The sequence below is a fragment of the Triplophysa dalaica genome, chromosome 23 (assembly GCF_015846415.1).
Source record: "Triplophysa dalaica isolate WHDGS20190420 chromosome 23, ASM1584641v1, whole genome shotgun sequence".
NCBI lineage: Eukaryota > Metazoa > Chordata > Actinopteri > Cypriniformes > Nemacheilidae > Triplophysa > Triplophysa dalaica.
The window spans coordinates 8,759,609-8,778,804 of record NC_079564.1 but is presented as its reverse complement, the minus strand read 5'-3'; the positions used below and the strand labels follow the sequence as shown (position 1 = coordinate 8,778,804).

The window sequence follows — 19,196 nt, the reverse complement described above, 5'->3', positions numbered from 1 at the left end:
AAACAATAAATGGCAGAGAGAGAGAGAGAGAGAGAGAGAGATATTTACCCAGACAGAGATCGTGACCTCACTTTAGTGCCCTTGCACTTTGAGTCAGGTTTACAAATAAAGCTTTCTTGTCTTCACCTGTTCTGGTTCTGTGCTTTCATGTCAATGATGAATCCTTGTGGTCATATGTCACTCCACTGGCTTGATGCTGACCTCCTCATGATGTCTTAGTTGTCATAGTTTTTACTGTAGATATGTCAAATTCTTGAAATGTTTATAAATCAATGAGTTTAGCTATTGATGTGGTGTATCTGATGGTGTTATAGTGTGAATAAGAGGTGCAACCGTGTTACCATTGTCATGGAAGACCTGGAAATATTATCGTTTTTAAAAATTGTGATGGCTGGGGTAGTCACAGGAATTATATGAATCTTAAAGAATAACGTAAAGAACGAACGGAAATATAATTGAGATATTTTTCACTTGTTAGCGTTGGTATTTTTTTGTAGTTCGAAAGGTGCCTGTTGAGTAATCATGAAAAGTGGACAAAAAGCAAACTGAGAACAAATAAAAAAGTACAAATGTAATGTCATCATGATTCATACGATAGTTCTTGTGTCAAGATTTTTTTAGTTAGGGATGTATTAAGAATTTATTTTGTGTGCTTTATAAATCCCAAATATCTTTCACATACACTTTTTTTATTTGACTTACATTTCACTTATAATACTGACGGCCTGCCAACATTTTGAATGGTCAGATTGGGAATGGACATCAGTTTTAAAAATAGTGTACTTTCACTACCTATTATGTTTGGGTCCATGATATTTCCTTGACCATGTTCCTGTTAAGTCATTATTAGAATGATATTTTCTGCTTTAAACAAAAGAATTTAAGTACCCCTGGAATCTGCTAAAGTTCGTCTGGGGTTTACAAAGCATACTGTACCTCGGCATACTGTAGGTGTCTAATTTTATATTGTTGTTGAATAATAGCCTATATCGTGATACAAAAAGTTACATTATGTATAGTACAGCTATGGCGATTTTGTTGTATGACATGATATCTGTTTAATCATTATGGTTGAGCTTTCCCAGCTTATGAAAGTGTGCTTGCATTAAAAAAATAAAACATTAGTCATTTTTTTCAGTTTTTGTTTAAAGGAGTAGTTCACCTTCAAAATGAAAATGATGTCATCATTTACACGGCCTCTTGTCATTTCAGACCTCAATTACTTTTTTTCCTTTCTCGGAACACAAAAGAAGATATTCTGAAGAATGTTGTTTTAAAGCCCACTATACACTTGCATTTGTTACAATAGAAATGAATAGGGGGCTGTGCATGTTCATGTTTTTTTATTATGTAATCATGTTTTTACTGTGTTAGTTAGCTGTATGTTTTAAGTCATTATGGCTTAAATCAAAACAAATCAACTGCAGTTTGATATTAATTGTAATGCACGATAAAAAACATGATTTTAGATTTTTTTTTATCTCATTTTATAAAGAAACTCTTCAAATATTGTGATACAGAATAATTGATCCAGTACCATGTATTACGTAAAACCACACCGTAAGCTTAGTGAATCATATCAACACACTTATTCCGGCCTACCCAGTAGTACTATCTATAAAATTGTATTTTTTATAAACAACTCGTCAATGATGAATTTATGTCCAGTTTGTTCATTGTTAAGTATGTTGTTTTTCACAGTGATAGAGGATGGCTCAAGTGAAAGTGCAGACATCAGCCCCCTTGTCTGGGCCTGGCCTGTCCCCTATGGTGCCCTCTGTGGCCATGCCCAGCACAGGAGTTCTGGGTCTGCAGCCCACCATCAATGGCACAGTGCCAGCCACATCGCCCACCTGCCCCAGCCCTGCCTCTTGCTTTGTGGACTCCACTGTACCAGCCAACCCATCAGGTACCAGCATTCTGTGTCCATGCTGATTCAGTGTATATCTTTTTAGGCCATTTCAATACTGCAATTTTAATACTGTAAATAGCTTAGTAGTAGCAATAGATGTCCTTTGTCCACAAGCCAGTGTGTGATGATTTTAACTTGCCAAGCAATTGATTTTTGAAGAATTTGGGGGGGAAATGTTTAGCTTTTTGGGGAAAAACTGTGTATTTTGACACGTTTGAAGTGTGTCAGAGCCAGTCTTGGTTATTCTAAACAGAAGAGATCATATATTCTAGCGTTAACATCTGGTTAGTGCTTATTCAAAATATGTAGTAATGATCTTGCATAACTTGTTCATTTTAGTGTGGCCTACTTGTCTTTTGACAGGCCCTCCTCAAGAAAACATGGCAAACCCTAAAGAGAAAACTCCCATGTGTCTGGTGAATGAGTTAGCCCGTTTCAACCGGATTCAACCTCAATACAAACTGCTGAATGAGAAAGGACCTGCGCATGCCAAGGTAAACTGACTTTTAATGATTCAAAATATATAGCTTCATCCTAGTGCAAAATATATTCAACAGATTGTCAAAATATTTTAGCAATATGAAATACTATCAATAATTTGCAAATTATTAATGCAATAAAATTGTAATTATGAATAACAGTCCCTATTACATTTATTGCATACTTGACCTATACAGTATGTGTTAACCATAAATATTGCAAATAGTCTTCTGCTGATTTGACTGCATGCAGGTCTTTACAGTGCAGCTGTGTTTGGGGAACCAGGTTTGGGAGGCAGAGGGCAGCAGCATTAAAAAGGCCCAGCACACCACAGCAACCAAGGCCCTGAGTGAAAGCAGCCTCCCTCGGCCTCCACCCCGTTCACCTAAAGCAGATATCAACAGCAACCCAGGTATTGTGGTGGCTGCAACTCCTTTAGCCGTGAGAATATTAAAGGAATCTGTCATCATTTACTCACATTCAAGTTGTTCCAAATCTGTATACATTTCTTTGTTCTGATGAACATTTGGAAGATTTTTATAACCAAACCGATCTTGCCCCGCATTGACTCCCATAGTAGGAAAATTACTTTGTCATCTTTTTTTGTTCTGTTGAACACAAAAGAAGACATTTTGAAGAATGTAGGAAAGCAAACAGTTCTGGGGCACTTTTGACTATCATTGTATTTTTTCCTACTATGGGAGTCAATGGGGGGCAACATCTGTCTGGTTATAAGCATTCTTCCAAATATGTTTCTCTGTGTTCATCAGAACAAGAAATTTATACAGATTTAGAACAACTCAAAGGTGAGTAAATGATGACAGAATTTTCATTTTTGGGGGAAGTATCCCTTTAACAATATCCACCATTCCTAATGGCTTATTGGTTTTCTCAACTTGGTGTTGTCATCTAGTGACCCTAAGAACCAATAAGATTCAGAAGTTGAGATTGTATATCTAGTTTGACACAGTTGCGAATATGTGCTACAACTGTGCTAAGATAAAACAGACTTTGTCACTGTGTAATTTATTGATATATTTTTTTAGGATGACGCTTAACTAGTCATTTAAAGATGTTAAAATGCTATTTTGCAGGTAGTATTACTCCTACTGTGGAGTTGAATGGCTTGGCTATGAAGCGAGGAGAGCCAGCCATCTATAGACCCCTGGACCCCAAACCCATTCCCAACTACAGAGCCAATTACAACTTCAGAGGAATGTTCAACCAAAGGTAAATCTTAAGAGATGTGATATCTCTGAAACATGTCAGTATTGGTTATGAAGGAGTGTGTATCATGAATCATTATTTAGAATTTTAAGTTTTGTTTGTCTTTACTGCCATCTAGTGGTAAGTCATATAGGGTCTAAAAAACGCAATGTACCCGAGTGGAGTCAAGGTACAGCTGCCTGTTATGCCTTGCTGTTTAGTTACTCAGTGATTTATCAGATGGCTTTAGTATTAAGTATCCTCTTTTAAGGAAACTGGTTTTAGACAGGCCCCCAAATTTCAAACGATTTTCATTTGAAAAACCATTATGAACCATCAACTGTTTAAAATAAAAACTATTACAGAATTAATTTATGTAATAGTTTGTTTTTCACCTTATTTCAGTAGGATTTAATAATGTTGGACTGGTTCCCATCAACCAGATAAAATCCTACCGCTAGAAGCCAAAAAATAACAGAAGAGAGCCTCCGAGACAATTATAGTTTTTGTTGAAACAAATACAACAGCCATTACAGTATGAATATTAAATCCATTAAAATTATTGTGATTTTCTTTTTTTTTTAGAAGTGACCATTATGTCTGATGTTCTCAAACAAATTCAGTTGAGCATTCAAGAAAAAAACATGCATAACAAAAAGGTGTTTTTACCGCTTGTGAGATCACACATGTAACACTTTCATGATAAAAGACCTTTCCGGTAATCTGTGCTCTTTAAAGGGAAGTTCACCCGAAAATTCTGTCATCATTTACTCACCATCAAGTTGTTACAAGCCAGTATACATTTTTTTGATCTCTGCAACACCAAAGATATTTGTAAGAATGTCAGTCTCATCCCCCATTTACTGCTATAGTATTTATTTTCCCTAGTATGGCAGTAAATCGGGGACGAGATCTGTTTGGATTCTGACATTCTTAAAAATATCTCCCTTTTTGTTCAGCAAAAGCAGAACAATGAAAAGCATACAGGTTCAAAACAATCTGAGGGTAAGTAAATGATAGAATTTTAATTTTGAGTGAACTATCCCTTCAAAAGATGGAAAAGAGCACGGACAAATTTTGCATACTACCCGTAGGGGGCAGTATTGCTCCATTATTAATGCTGTCATTGCAGGTATACATTAATTTACTATGAATTTACAGCTTGACACTGTTCTTGTAGTAATGATTGTTAGTAATGAAGTGTTTTTTTGTCAAAATTTTTTAATATTTGGCTTTTAAAAGTATTTATAATTCATTATTTTAGTTCGTTTTCAAATATAACACATCTTCAGTATTTAGCAAGTGTGTTATTCTTATTTATATTAAGTTAAGATAGCATCTGTGTGAGCCGGTTTGCTTTGCAACTAAGAAAATAATTTATTTTTTCCACAAAAAAATGAAATCACTGACACTGAAGTTTCCACTTTGACGGCATTAAAGTAAAAAACAGGCAACTTTAGCATTACTTAGAGAACTACACTGCATTAAAAAACATATTAGCCTTTTATCCTGTTGTTATTTGAGGCTTTCATTTAGACTTTTGCTTTTGATTCTCAAAATTCTCATTGGACACGGTGTGAACAAAGATGAGGTGAGAAATCCGAGTCTTATATAAGTCAGGATCTCAACCTGATATCAAAAAGCATTAAAGGGCCCTGAGATTTTATGATAAAATGTATATATTTTTCTCCTCTGCCCAGCTAGAGTTTCTATGATGTAGTCTTTGAAATAATAAGACAACAAGGAGCCAAAGTAAATCGGATCCTCTGTGCGATTACATCATTTTGGTACAGAGCCTGTTCAGAGACCACCGTGGGGGACTGCTCTGGATATTGAGGAGCGCTGTAAAGATATTTTACCCCGGAGTCTTCTGCCCTCTCTGCAGTTGACATAAATCTTGTTTTAGGTGATACATATCTTGCATAATTTAACAAAGATTCACTTCATCACAGATTCGCAGCTCTGCTTTTATTAGGAATATTGACGTTGTGTCTGTCCTGTTTCATTATGGTCATGAATAATGGCGTGTGGGATTATAGGATTAAAAGCCTTGTCATATATTTCTAAATGTCTGCGTGTTAATCAAAATTGTATCCATTAGCAAAAATGTAGTTTGATTTATGTGATGTACTTAAAGGAACAGTTCACCCACAAAAAAAATCATTCAAATTTATCACCCTCGAGTTGTTCCAAATTTGTATACATTTATTTTTTCTAATGAAAACAAAGAAAGATATTTGGACGAATGCTAGTAACCAAACAGTTCTTGGCCACCATTGATAGTAGGAAGAACTGCTTTCCTACATTCTTCAAAATATCTTCTTTTGTGTTCAACAGAACAAAGAAATTTAAATAACAACGCAAATTTATTGTGTTCAACGCAGCAAACAAATTTATACAACAACTCGAGGGTGAGTAAACGATGACAGAATTTTCATTTTTAAGTGAACTGTCCATTTAAAGGGGTTTATATCACATGAACTGTTTTGAGATGAGATATCAATGCGCTATGTAAACATACACTTATATTTAGGATTTCCTAGTGACATAAAGATTTATGATAACTAAGATGTAAAATAAGACTTGTTGTGAAATGTAGCCTGTACAGTCATGTTGAGATAGAAAGTGAAATGGATGCTGTATTCTGCATTCACCTGCCTTGGAAAGCACCCGCATTCCTTTAGAGTTTACATTTGTTTGGGTCATTTCCGGGACGACTTCACCTCCTCTTATTTGGGCATAACCGTTACCTTGTGCTGTGACCAGCACGCTCTGTAACAATAAGGCAGATAATTACTGCCAAGCCTCCTTGGTGATATTTCCTGGTCTGATATTGACATGTGGTCAAAAAAACTGTAAGAGCTCAGAGGAAGAGAGTCTGTAAGCGTGAGCCGGCATGGTCAAGGTGGAAATGCGTCACCGTCCAAGCCAAATCAGCACCTCAGCTTGTTTTGTTTGCGATAAAGATATGGCATCTGATCAGCACTGAAGAGCAGAGATAAGGAGGCAAATTGCCTCTTACTCTTGATGTGTTATATAATATTTTGTAATCTTTATTATGAGATTGGTTGTCTATGAATGTTGGATAATGTAGAAAGGGCTGCATTGAATATTCTGTCATCATATCCTCACCCTCATGTTGTTCCAAATTCGCATTAGATCATTTCTGAGATGTTGTTTAGTAGAATAGTTATTAACAACCTTTTTTTTTTACATGAAAGTGAATGGGGACCGTGTCGTGTTTTTTCTAAATAACTTAGGTTATTATAGGTTTGAAACAACATGATGGTGAGCAAACTTTTATTTTTGGTGAACTATTACTTTGTGTTTTGTACTCTTACCCAATTGATATTCAACAATCTATATATTTCTTTAATATGTGGTTTCTTTTTGTTTCTTTTGCCTTTGTTTAGTAAATAATTTGACCTGTAGATGTTCTAAATAAACTGGTACTTTACATAAAATTAGGATTTATGTTCAAAGAGAAATGAGTCCACTACGCTTGAAATAGGATGGTGCTACTTGACAGACCTTACTACATGAGATACATTGTTTAGTCACCTCACTCCTCCCGACTTTCAATATTCCAGTGTTTCTCATCAACACGTATCTTTTTCAGTTTATCTTTCCCGTAACATCAGTCATATTTTAGGAATGATGGCCTTCACTGTCAGACATTCTGAAGAAAATGTCTAGGTGACCATGCGGCTTCAGTTATTTTGAGACTGCCATTGAGATAGTCATGCATAAATGCAATAATCTTTCTCAAAACAGAGCAAGATGAGTCAGCTGCCTACGCCTTACTGAAACAGATCGAAAACATTTAGGTTTTCGTCATAAACGCCTTTCAGGAGAGGTTTTTGTGAATTAGTATCTGCACCTTTCCTCTTAACTCTTACTTTAGCTTGACACTTTCACCATTCCAGTAGCCAAGTCATACACATGCTGTTAAAGGAAGTGGAAAGAGGAAGTCTTGCTTTCCGGGATGTCCTTCCCAATGTTCGTAATACAGATTATATAAAATGATCTAAAACAGGTTAGCAGATTATAAATTAAATCTAACAAAGAACAAATTAAGTACCTAAAACGAAGAATAACAGCATGTGGAATATTTGTGGTGGGCAGAAGTTATGGAATACTTCTGAAGTCATATGTTACGTAAGGGATAATGTACAGGCAGCCGGGTGTTATCGCAGAAATACGGGGGGTCTTGAATCACACTGAAGGGGCTTATTTTGCGATAATAGCCAGCCGCTTGTACATTATCCTGCTTATTACACGGATATTTCGCACATGAGAAAAACTGGACATGAAATGTTAAATATTTTATTAGCTCATTTTTACCGATTGCAGACCTTCCGCGAGGAAAAGGCGTTTACTTTCGGTTTTAAGGTAATAAACGTCGTTTAAAATGTCACGAACAGGCAATTTGATTTAATCGTTTGTAAATATAATGTCATACATGTTATTAAAAGACATATTTATATTTATTTAGTCAAAAACCTGTCAGGCTGATTTGCTGCACATGGGTTACCGTGTTGTTAGTTTTGAGAGGTTGTTATCTAGGAATAACAAACCTGCAATTGTCACGACTGGCCAATCAGAATGAAGCGTTCCAATGAGCCGACAGTGTTGTGATAATGTTGTTTCACATGATATCTTGATGACCGAAGGTTTTTGGCAAGGCAATAAATGAAACTTTTTATATTTACATTTGTTTACCTAAAAAGACTTACCAGTGGCAGATATAGTTGGAGAATATGGCAAGTTTGGATTTGTTCATGTTTTACAGGTTTCCAACACAATCTTCTAGTTGACCTAGAGGAACAAACTAAGACAAGATCTTAAATGATATTTTGTCCGCTGCATAAGAGAAACTTCAGAAGTTTGCCTTGAGAGGGAATCTTGGTCAACACCGATGGCTTTCTTGAAGATAATCAAGTTCCAGATTGTCCTTGTATCAACTTGATCATGATACTCTTTGAAAAGAAACCTTATATCAGCCTGTAGCATTGCAACTCAGACATACTTCGTCTATTGACAAGTGAAGTGACATAGATCTGAAGTCAGCAATAGTTGAGTCAGCGCTCAGTTTGCGTTGCGCTCGTTACAAAGGCGATAGGGTTGAATCCCAAGGAACATACTAATGAAACATATACCTTGAAAAAGCATGCAAAATAAATGAACGTAAATGAATATCTTATAAAAGGCTACCAAACAGCACACTGGATTATTCATTAAGCATTCCAGCAATATGATGTCTGTCCAGACGTATATCCATGGACAAAAGAGCTGCCAGAATCCACAGTTCATAAAGGATGTTAATAAAAAGCTGTTATTACGAGCACCGTACTTCCTCTCATAAACAGCAGCCAGAAAAATCTTTTATTTACCAAATATCAGTATGAAATGCATTAGGTCATATAACACATAAATGAGCCTGGCTACGCTTCTGTTTCAGGGGTTCAGGCAGAAAATTGTGTAAACGGAGCAAATTGCTGTCAACTCGTAAAGCAAGGGTTTTATATGCTGCCCTCCGGTTACAGGGGAACGGCTCATGAATCTGAAGCAAATTGAATTTTTATTTTCATTTTGCTTTTAATGACCTTATGGATAACTATGTGTTTTTATTATTATTATTTAGTAAATGTCCTTGTTTGCCCATTTGCAGGTTTTTGTCTTTGCTTGCTCTTACTATTAATTGTCGATATGTTAAATCTTTTCATATATATTTGAAAATATATAGAATGATAAACTATCACTATATTACAGTATATTGAATGACACTCTTAAAGGAGGCAGTCTTTTGCTGTTTTTGAGGCTTTGATTATGTTTTTTGGGTGTTTAACAAAGGCTTTTCATGTTTCTAATAAAAAAAACGCTTAATATTTCACATATTTCAAGTCAGTTGTTCACCGCTGTCTCTCTTCTCACAAAATTACTGGATTTCTTCCGGTCTGTATAAAGTCCCTACTTCCAAAACGTTCTGATTGGTATAGCTGACCACCTCTGTTGTGACTGGTTCCCCGCTTAGAGTGTGAAGATGTCCCACCCATACCATATCAGTGAGCTTCCGCTTCTCAGGCTGTTGTGATTGGTCGGTGCCCCTCTCAGTGCACGTGTATTCGTAAACTTTGGCTTTAAGAAATATACAATAACAATGGCGTCAACTTTACTTTATCAGTTAAAAACAAACGGGTTGATCGAAGAGTAATGGAGGTCTGCTAGTTTTTTGTGCAAATGTCAATCATTTACATTTATGCATTTGGCAGACGCATGATGTCACTCGGAATAGTGACATCATGTACCCGGGAAGTAGAGAGCTGTAGTCCGATTCCAGCCATTCTCTGTAGTCCTTGTAAGCGAATTCTGTTAACTCATTCCCCGCCAGCCTTTTTAAAAAAAGTTGCCAGCCTACGCCAGCGTTTTTAACATTTTCACCCAACTTAAATGGCTCACAGTAAATTTTCTGTAAAGAATATATGGACAAACAATATGTCAAATGAAAGAACAGAGTCTCAGCTTTTAAACAAAAAAAAACGTATTCTTCTATCTTCATTTGTTCGTTTTTTTATCACTCCGTATATGATCTTCAAAAATGCATCATTTTGATTAAACAGCTGAGATAATTAACGTTTTTGTCAAAGATTCCGCCCAGATTACACTCAGAACAATCATTAAAAACCGCTAAAACATACGTTCTAGGTTCTGGGATTCTGTACATTTTCCCAAAGGTGTGTAATAGCGCCACCTGCTGTATAACAGTACAAACACTGATTGCCGTAAAAACTCGTCTTTGGCGGGGAACCGTTTTTTTTTAATGACGAGACAACTCGTCAATGGCGCAAAAAGAGTTAAAAACAATATCTCGCTTGGCACTGAACTTTGAGCTTTATCATTTTGCAGGTATTTTTTATGCTCTAACAGCAACATTACAAACTAACTGAAGGTTGAAAAAAGGGACGCGGGGAATGTGACCTTTAATTTCAATGTATGTAAATGTATTTAATATATTGCAATTATGTTTTCCATTATATTCACATATATAATAAGGGAGTGCATTGCGATGTTGTTTCTAAGGTGTTTTTTGTGGTTACCAGGACATTGCTGTACCGTTTCTAGGGTACTGGGTGATGCTAAGTGGTTGCTAGGGCACTCGTGTATTTGCTTGCCTAAGTTAAATAATGGGAATGGTAGTTTATGGTATTCTGACTCTTAGATGGGGCTCGGGTTACTTCTTTTGTTTAAGTTTTTCTTTTTTTATCCACCAGGCGGTGTATAATTAGAAAATAACAAAATTTTATTGGGAGGTAAGTTATGCGTCCGGGTTTTCTCACAATTTCAAGTGGTAGCATCTCATATTAGCGTGTTTGCACTCAATTAAGAACTTTTTTCCGACCCAGCTGCAGATCTGCTTCACGTAATGGATCTCCAAGGTCAAATGAGGTCTTTTTGTGTAAGCTGGAGCTGTTTCAGGCTAGCTCATTGTTCTGGAGATCTCATGGTCAGCCCAGCTGTTGTGGGCCAGCCTCATACTTGTGGTTTGTTAGTGTGAATCACTCCAAAGCTCACAATCATATCAAAGGACTCAACTGGCAACTCCTTGACATAGATTCAACAGTTCCTTTTCCACTTTTATCTTTTCATTTGAGCGTCACAGCAAACAACTTCCTGTAAGGCTCGAGGTGAGGGCTGTTCAGTTGGAATGCGTGTTTTGGGGTACTCGATAATGATTCCGCGATGTTCCTCCCTGTTGTTGCTTTAGTCGTATTTCCTCCCAGCACTCGGAGAAGGAAAACGTTGTGGAAATGTTTTTTTTTATTGATGGTGGCATTGTTTTGTTTGGGTGAGTCATTAATGCTTTTGTGACCTACAGCTGCTGGTCTTTGAGTCATAAAGCTTGGTTGTTTCTGTGACTGGCACCAGGTGCTCAATGTGCCACACAGGTGTGTCTCACATGGGGTCTGTTTCAACGTCTGAACTTCTGTATGGTGTCTCGTGGCATCCATCCAAGATGTACTGTAAATATATGAAACACTTTTCAATAAAGATCGTTAAGTCTTTCTCATATACCTCCACATGACATTTATACAGTTATTCAATCGGGAGATGCTGTTATATAAAAAAATGTAATTGCTTTTCAAATGCACGTTGGATTTCGAATCCATGACCTTGCTTTACCTGGTTTTGTTTTAAAAGACAGAAAAAATAGTGGGTTATGGATGTTACAGAAAAGGACGCACGTTTTTGTGAGACAACATACTTGTGACATTAAAATGTGCAAACCAGGAGCAATAATACCTAAAATATGACGTGCCAATTTATTAGGAATATGGACTGTTTTGGATTTGACAGTTCACTTTCCTGACTATGTAAAGATAAAAGAAATGATTTACAAACTAAGAGAGACTTCACATGTGTATTCAAACCACCACAAATTGGCATCTGACCTATCAGTATGGTGAAAATGGAGTATGGTTTTTCATCGTAAGGTTGGCATTTGCATGGAATTGTCCAGTCTAACACCTCGGTGCCAAAGTTGTTTCATTAGCAGGAAATAGCCTGACTTCTCCTCTGCATCTATTAAAAGAGCTTAAAGTTTTATCAGGCACGGGCGCTGCTTCTGTCTGAAAAGCCAACCTCTCAAGATTAGCAAAAAGAGCCTCATTAAGACTGTGTGTCATTTTGAATAAGTCGTAAAGAATCCGGGAGGGTCGGAGTTTGACTCGGCGCTGCATTTTTGAAGTGATAAAACAGAGGAAACCCGCTGATTAAGAAGCCAAGAGCTTTGTAATCTCCTGTTCGCAAGTGAAACCATAACACACTTTACAGAAGAATTTGGGTTTAGCTGACCTTTAATTAAAATGACAGAACTCTGATGTTCTGTTCTACGAGTCCAAAGGCGGATCAGGCTGTTGGTTGTAAAGGGGCTCTACAAGGGTTTTTTGGCTTGTGTGCTGTTCTGGCTGTACCCACGATTGTTATGGGCCATCAACCTTTGCTATAGCCCAATTAATGTGGAAACCATGAATCCGCTCCGATGCCTAGTACAGGCAAAACCTTTTGCAGATTTATTGTGCTCACATCAAAAAGTTTTGAAAGTGGCTTGTTACCAACTCATTTGATACCAGCCAAGTATTCCTGTAAAATAGCACTTCGTTCAGTAATTCTGTTAAAAACGTCCAATGCTTGGTGCCCCATCCTGCTCTATGTCATCACAGAATGCTTTCTAAAGACAACCCATTACTTCACGGGGGGTTCGCTTCGCATGCTTGTTGCCTTTTCGTATCCCCTCCTGTGAGGAGTCAATGGTAGGAGGTCTGTACCCCCTGACGACAAACCTTTTGTGGTCCAGCGGGGCACTTTGTGATATCGTTCTGTCACTATGTATTTTCCCTTACACACATTTGTGGTGAAGATCTGGTAATGTGATAGGATTTTGCACATTGGGGGGTGGGGCGTAAACAGGGATAAAGAAAAAAGGAAGGATCCATGTTTTCCCTTCTCTCAGTGGGAAATGGTTGTGTGCTCTGCAGAGGTGCCAGGGCTTCAGGCCAGACAGGGAAAAGTGTGCCGTGGGGGCAGTGGTGAGCGAATAGTCCCGGGACTGGTCTTTAATTTGATAGTTCACCCCCCCAAAAAAAATTCACAAGTAAAAAGTCGGATCCTTTAGAAAGGTAACAGAATGGCCCTTTAACAAGCAACGTGATGTGAGGTATCATTCATGTCCACAACACAACTTGGCTGTTTTGTGACAAAATGAACAACAACTAGTCACTAGTTACAATGACATCGTAATTTATTAACACACTAACGTAATTAAATTTACCACTAGTTTGTGTTTGTTTTGGTTTTAACTTTAAAAAAATAATTTTAATAAGCATGTATTTTCTCAAATCAAACATTTCACTCCAGATAGCATTTACGTGTATTAACCTGATTATTCACCCAAAAACGAAATTTTGACATAATTTACAAACCCTATTGTCATTTCAAACCTGTTTGACTTTCTTTCTTCTGCAAGAACACAAAAGAAGATATTTTGAAGAATGTTGTTCACCAGCACCCATTTACTTGCATCGATTTATGGCCATGCAATAGATGTGAATGGGCGCCGATGCTGTTCGGCTACCAACATTCTTTAAAATGTCGTTGTGTTCTTGCAGAAGAAAGAAAGTGTTCAAATTCAAATTAAAAACAAAACAAACACATACTGGTGGTAAATTAAATTACGTTAGTGTGTTAAAGAATTACGATGTCATTGTAACTAGTGACTAGTTGTTGTATTTTTTGTCACAAGACAGCCAAGAGTTGTGTTGTGGAAATGAATGATACCATCATTTTGCTTGTTAAAGGGCCATTCTGTTACCTTTATAAAGGATCAGGCTTTCTTCTTCTGAAACCATTGAATAAATGAAAAAACACATGGACATACTGTACATCGAAAGAGATATAGAAAATCATTGAGAACATGTTTGCAACAGCGCAGAACACACTAGACCTACAGTCTACTGTAGTAGCAACGCAGCATCACATTATGTACAGATAATCATTTTTGTCTTTTTTGTTTGTAGATTGTTGAAATCTAGTTGCAGACAGTGTACACAGAAACATAATAAAGGTGCCAGCTGGTGTTACTGCAATGTATTTATAAGCTCAAAGGTTTGTGTCGCACCGTTAGTCTGAGGGACATAAATAACAATCCATTTGAGGCCCATTACGGTTCAGTCAGACATAAGTCTTATCACGCACCTGGAGAAACCCATATCACATGTTAACATGTTTATACTCACTTCCTTTAATCCTTACAGGATGTCATGCCTTTTAAAATCTTCCTTTAATGCAGAAATGTCAAAAACTCTTTAAACACTGGTCAAATAAGTGATGTTTGTCTTTGTAAAGGAGTGCAGAACTGAAGCCTAATGCAAGCGGTTTAGATGGCCAGAGATAGATGAAAGACCTCGGCGGCCAAGCATTCACTTGTAGTTGTTTCATTAGCAACACATTGATGATAGAGAGAGAGACAGGGAGTAGCCAAAAACATCTTCGTTCTGTGTCAGCCAACGTAGTGCTTCAAAAAGGAGGGGCGGAGTGAGCCATTGGTTGCAATTCGCAACCTCACCACTAGAAACCACACTTGTACACTGAACCTTTAAGATCATATTTAAAAGTCCCTTGTTTTGTTGAGAGTCTCTTGTTTTCTTTTTCAAGAGTTGTTTGGAAATCTGCTATGGTCTGAAGCGTTGAATCTGGCCACTGAATGATGCCATTGTTGTCGATGCTATAATTTCGTATCCTTTTTGGATATTACGCATTTACAACAACACACAGTCCCAAATGCATCATTCATCAAACCTTTATGACAACTTCTGTATCTGTTGAGAAGATTGCCAATACTTCCTCGCTGTGGTGAAACATAATCTGACATCTGGGTTAAGAAACTCGTGATTTGGGCGTGAGCCTCCCCTCGGGGGAGTTGAGGTGGATTTGGCTTGAATAACTGCAGGAAGGGAGTCTTGTCTTTTTCTTAAAGGGTACATACACAATAGTGTGTTCTGTGTGAAATCTGGAAATCTTTTTGTTTAGCGATGAAACTCATGGGAGTAATGTCGTGCATCTGTCAACGTCTCCATAGGTAACAAAGTCACGAATCAATGCATTTTGTTTAGTATGTTTCTGATTAGAGTATAAGAACACTTTGTCTTGTTTCTGTATCAATTCCTTTTATGTGTTCTTGATAGTAGTTTTTTTTTAAATAATTAGATGAAGCTTGGTTTTATGAAATGCAAAGCTTAATTACTTTGAAACCAAACATTGTTCCCCAAAAATAGTTTTAGAAAAATGCTTTTAAAACCAGTTTTGCTTGAAAAGTCCCATGTATGAAATTTAGCGGCATCTAGTGGTGAGGTTGCAAATTGCAACCAACAGCTCACTTCACCCCTCTCTTTCGAAGCAATAAGGAGGGCGACACAGGGCTAGGATGTCATCACACTTTCGCTTCTTTGCTGAAGGAGAAAACGTATTTAAGAAACGCACTCTGCAGTGCAGTTTCTCCTTTTAGGGCTACTGTAGGAACTACATGGCAAATTCCATGTAAGGGGACCCGCGGTGTATGTAGATAGAAATAGCTCATTCTAAGGTAATAAAAACATAAATCTTCATTATGTAAGGTCCATATACACCTCTGAAGATATAGTTATGTATATTATATTGGATTTCCTTCAATAGATCCTCCAAATAAGTACACATTGGACCTTTAAGTCGTGTCATTTAATTTTCATCCACTATATGAAAAACAGCACCTAATTTCTAATTACAACTTCTAATAATTTGTTTAATTTTCGAAACAACATGCAAACAATATCAGAATTTTCATGTTTTGAGACGAAGACCCATATCAATAAATGAGAAACCTAGAATTAGAGAACGGTGGCAATGTCTAAATACCAACATCTAAATACAGAAGCGGCATCAGGTTGCTGTTGGCTGATATTTATCTATTGCCATTCTTAAGAAAGTAATACACTGATGACTCATTAAATCTCAAGTCATTTAATGTCACAGCAAAGTCTCCTGATAGCGTCTCAAAAGGTCTCAGTCAACGCTCCATTGAAACCACAGCTTCAAAGTCTCTTTTGATAGTCATTGTGAGTTATCATTTGATTGAGTCATTGCCCGTCTCCTTTCATTCTCTGTTTTTTCTCACTCTCTCTCATCTTTTCTTCGGCCGCACACGTTCACACGCACAAATAAAAGACCACGCTAATGTTTGCCTTTCAGTGGGTTTCTCGCACTAGGTGTTCCTATTTTGGCCAGCGTTCCTTTCTAATGCATACCAGACAGGCCTGGCTGGTGTGTGTGCTGATAGATTATTGGGTCTAATGTGGTTCAGAGTGCGTAAGGAACCACTTTCCCACGTTGTACAAAGGGCCTCCTACGAGCCACTCTCCTTGCACCTGTAACCAGAAAATCTACCGCCCCAACATCCTGGCCGAGTCCCATGTTGCACTTGGCATTTCCTCCAAGCGTCTAGGACCATGCTTGACATGCGAGGGCAGGCTCTGCCCCCTCCCCCTGAGGGACTGTGGTCAGCAGAGAAAGGACCCCGTGGAATTCTGGGAGAAGTGCTGAATCACATGTAGCAGACGGGTTATGTGATTGTAACATATGTGTGCTTAAGGTTTTTCACTCCTTTAAAAGCCTGGGTCACTTGAAGTGGGTGATTTAACTTGCATCAACAAATGTCCTTTTTATTAATTAAAAACCAGGCATGAAAAGATCAAAACCATTAATTTAAAACCTTTTACAAACAGTTATACAGAAAAGGTTTTAAATAATCTCAGCGCCTTGTCTATTCTATAGCAAGTTTTGCAAAAAAATGTGAAGCCATGATGCGTAAGTAAGTTTTTAATAATCATACATGTACGTTTACATTTATTCATTTGGCAGATGCTTTTATCCAATGCGACTTTAAAGAAGGAGAGCATACCGACATTTGGTCATCATGCTAAACAGTACCGTAAATTTACAAGGCCATGCTACTAGGAGGATTAAAGCTGGTGTACAGTAAGCAAAGGAGAAAATGAACATTTTGTTTTTTTGACATACAGTTATTGGTTAGTCAAATAAATGCAGAACAGTTTTTTTTGTAGCTTTTTTTTGAAAGTGGTAAAGGATGCTGCACTCCATGTGGAGGCTGACAGTTCATTCCACCACAGGGAACCAAATGAGTAAAGGTGATTTGGTGCCTCGCTTTGATGGAACAACGAGGCGTCGCTCATTTTCAGACCGAGGAGGACTGGAGGGGAGTTAGACCTGGAGTAGTGAGTTAAGGTAAATGGACGAATTTGCCGTTATATTCTGACGGCCTGTGTCAGAGATTTAAACTTGATGAGGGCAGCAACTGGCAGCCATTGAAGTGAAGTCAGGAGGGGTGTTACATGGGTTCTTTTAGGCTGATTGAAAACTAGACGTGCAGCTGCATTCTGGTTCATGTGCAAGAGCTTGACTGCATTGGTTGGAAGGCCGGCCAGAAGGGAATTGCATAATAAGACATAAATGAATTATATTTTAATAGAAAATGATGTCACATTGTTTAAATTCAGAAAACTACCTGTATTGATAATGAGCTTGAAAAAAATTGTGTACACAGCGTGAGAAGAGAATATTAAATTTTAACTAGAAAACTAGAAAATAATCAGTCAACCTTTTAGCCATTTGAAAGGTACTGCCATTTTTTTTTCCAAAAAATCAAACTTAATGTTAAAATGAATGTGAAACATTTTGTGTGTGTAAACAGTCCTTTAAAAATGTTGTGGAGGATGAGAATAATTGTAATGGACACTTATTTTTTCCAATATTTCTTCATAATTTTTTACTGTTTGAGAACATCTAATAGGACATCCAATAGTTTTTGTTTAGAATAGTTTAAATGACCTATAATGTGTTCAGACAAATCAGGACAGGTTACGGTAATGAGAATTTCATCAGAAAAAGCAATAAAATACAGAATTAATTAATCCTTATATTAAAATTAGGCGTTGTACAAGGTAGAGAAGTCTATTATGTTTATTATGATGCTTTTTACGTTAACAAATTATGTTTTTTATTTTTTTACTGCCGTGATGGTTTAGTGGTTTCGGAAATGACTCAAGTAACATAATAAAACACACCTTTTAGCAACACACCGGCAGCTAACATAACTTCAGCACCCTAAAGTTGTGGCAGAACTTTGAACGAGAATTAAATACAAATCTTTTTAAGGTATCAGTGTCCCCAATGTTGATTTATGTACTTGTAATAGTTTATTTACTCAGTCATCTTGGTTTGATTTGATTTTATTGGGCAGGAATATAGCTCTGTATTACATTAGCATGCATGTTACACTATCCCTTCCACTTAACTGGCGGTTTTGGCATGTGCTTTCATTTCAACATGTCTCAGATGGCTTCAATTGGTATCAAATCTAATATCGCAAGCGCTACAATGAGATGGAAGTTCTCTATTAGCTAAAGCAAAATTACTGGAACATTAAGAACAAAACGTACGTACTCACAGACCAAACAACACTTATTTCATTATCCGTTACAACAATGCACATTGTCTGTTTTATGTTTTCATGCTTAAACTTGAAACATTTATGGCATTCTCGCACCGGCCAATAGCAAAGTATTATCCTCCCTACATTTCGGTTTATAAACTTATATTTCTTCATGCAACATGTTTTATGCGATTTAAGATGTTGTTAAGGTCCAACTCATTTTTCACCCTGTGCATGACTGTTAGATGTATTTTAATTCCCAAAAAGCAAAAACTGTGAGAGCATGATGATTTTGGAAGGCAACAGCTACTTTTAAGCACAGTTCGGACCCTAGACGCTGCAGAGGAGTGTGAATGGGTTCTCCCTGGTGAGAGGGGAACGTGAAGGGGGAGAGCTGACGCTAGGTCAGTCGGTACCGTTCCTCATAAAGGCCTTAAAGTGCAAACAGACCCTTAAATCTGCCCACTGAACAGCGGCCTGACAGCCCTGCATGGGTGAGCCAAAGTTAAGATAAAGAAAGCGGGATATATGTGAAGCGGCTTTTGTTACGAGCCGCTT

General features: G+C 37.3%; 1 protein-coding gene across 3 annotated transcripts in view; it reads left to right on the top strand.

Annotated features, from left to right (window-relative positions):
- Positions 1-19,196, top strand: part of stau2 (staufen double-stranded RNA binding protein 2) — an 80,380-nt gene that overhangs the window by 500 nt on the left and 60,684 nt on the right. For all 3 annotated transcript variants that reach the window (XM_056738625.1, XM_056738623.1, XM_056738622.1), the window contains exons 2-5: positions 1,702-1,909; positions 2,276-2,406; positions 2,645-2,804; positions 3,487-3,622. In XM_056738625.1, coding sequence (XP_056594603.1) covers positions 1,711-1,909; positions 2,276-2,406; positions 2,645-2,804; positions 3,487-3,622 — 626 coding nt within the window. In that variant the 5' untranslated portion in view covers positions 1,702-1,710. The remainder of the gene's footprint in view (positions 1-1,701; positions 1,910-2,275; positions 2,407-2,644; positions 2,805-3,486; positions 3,623-19,196) is intronic.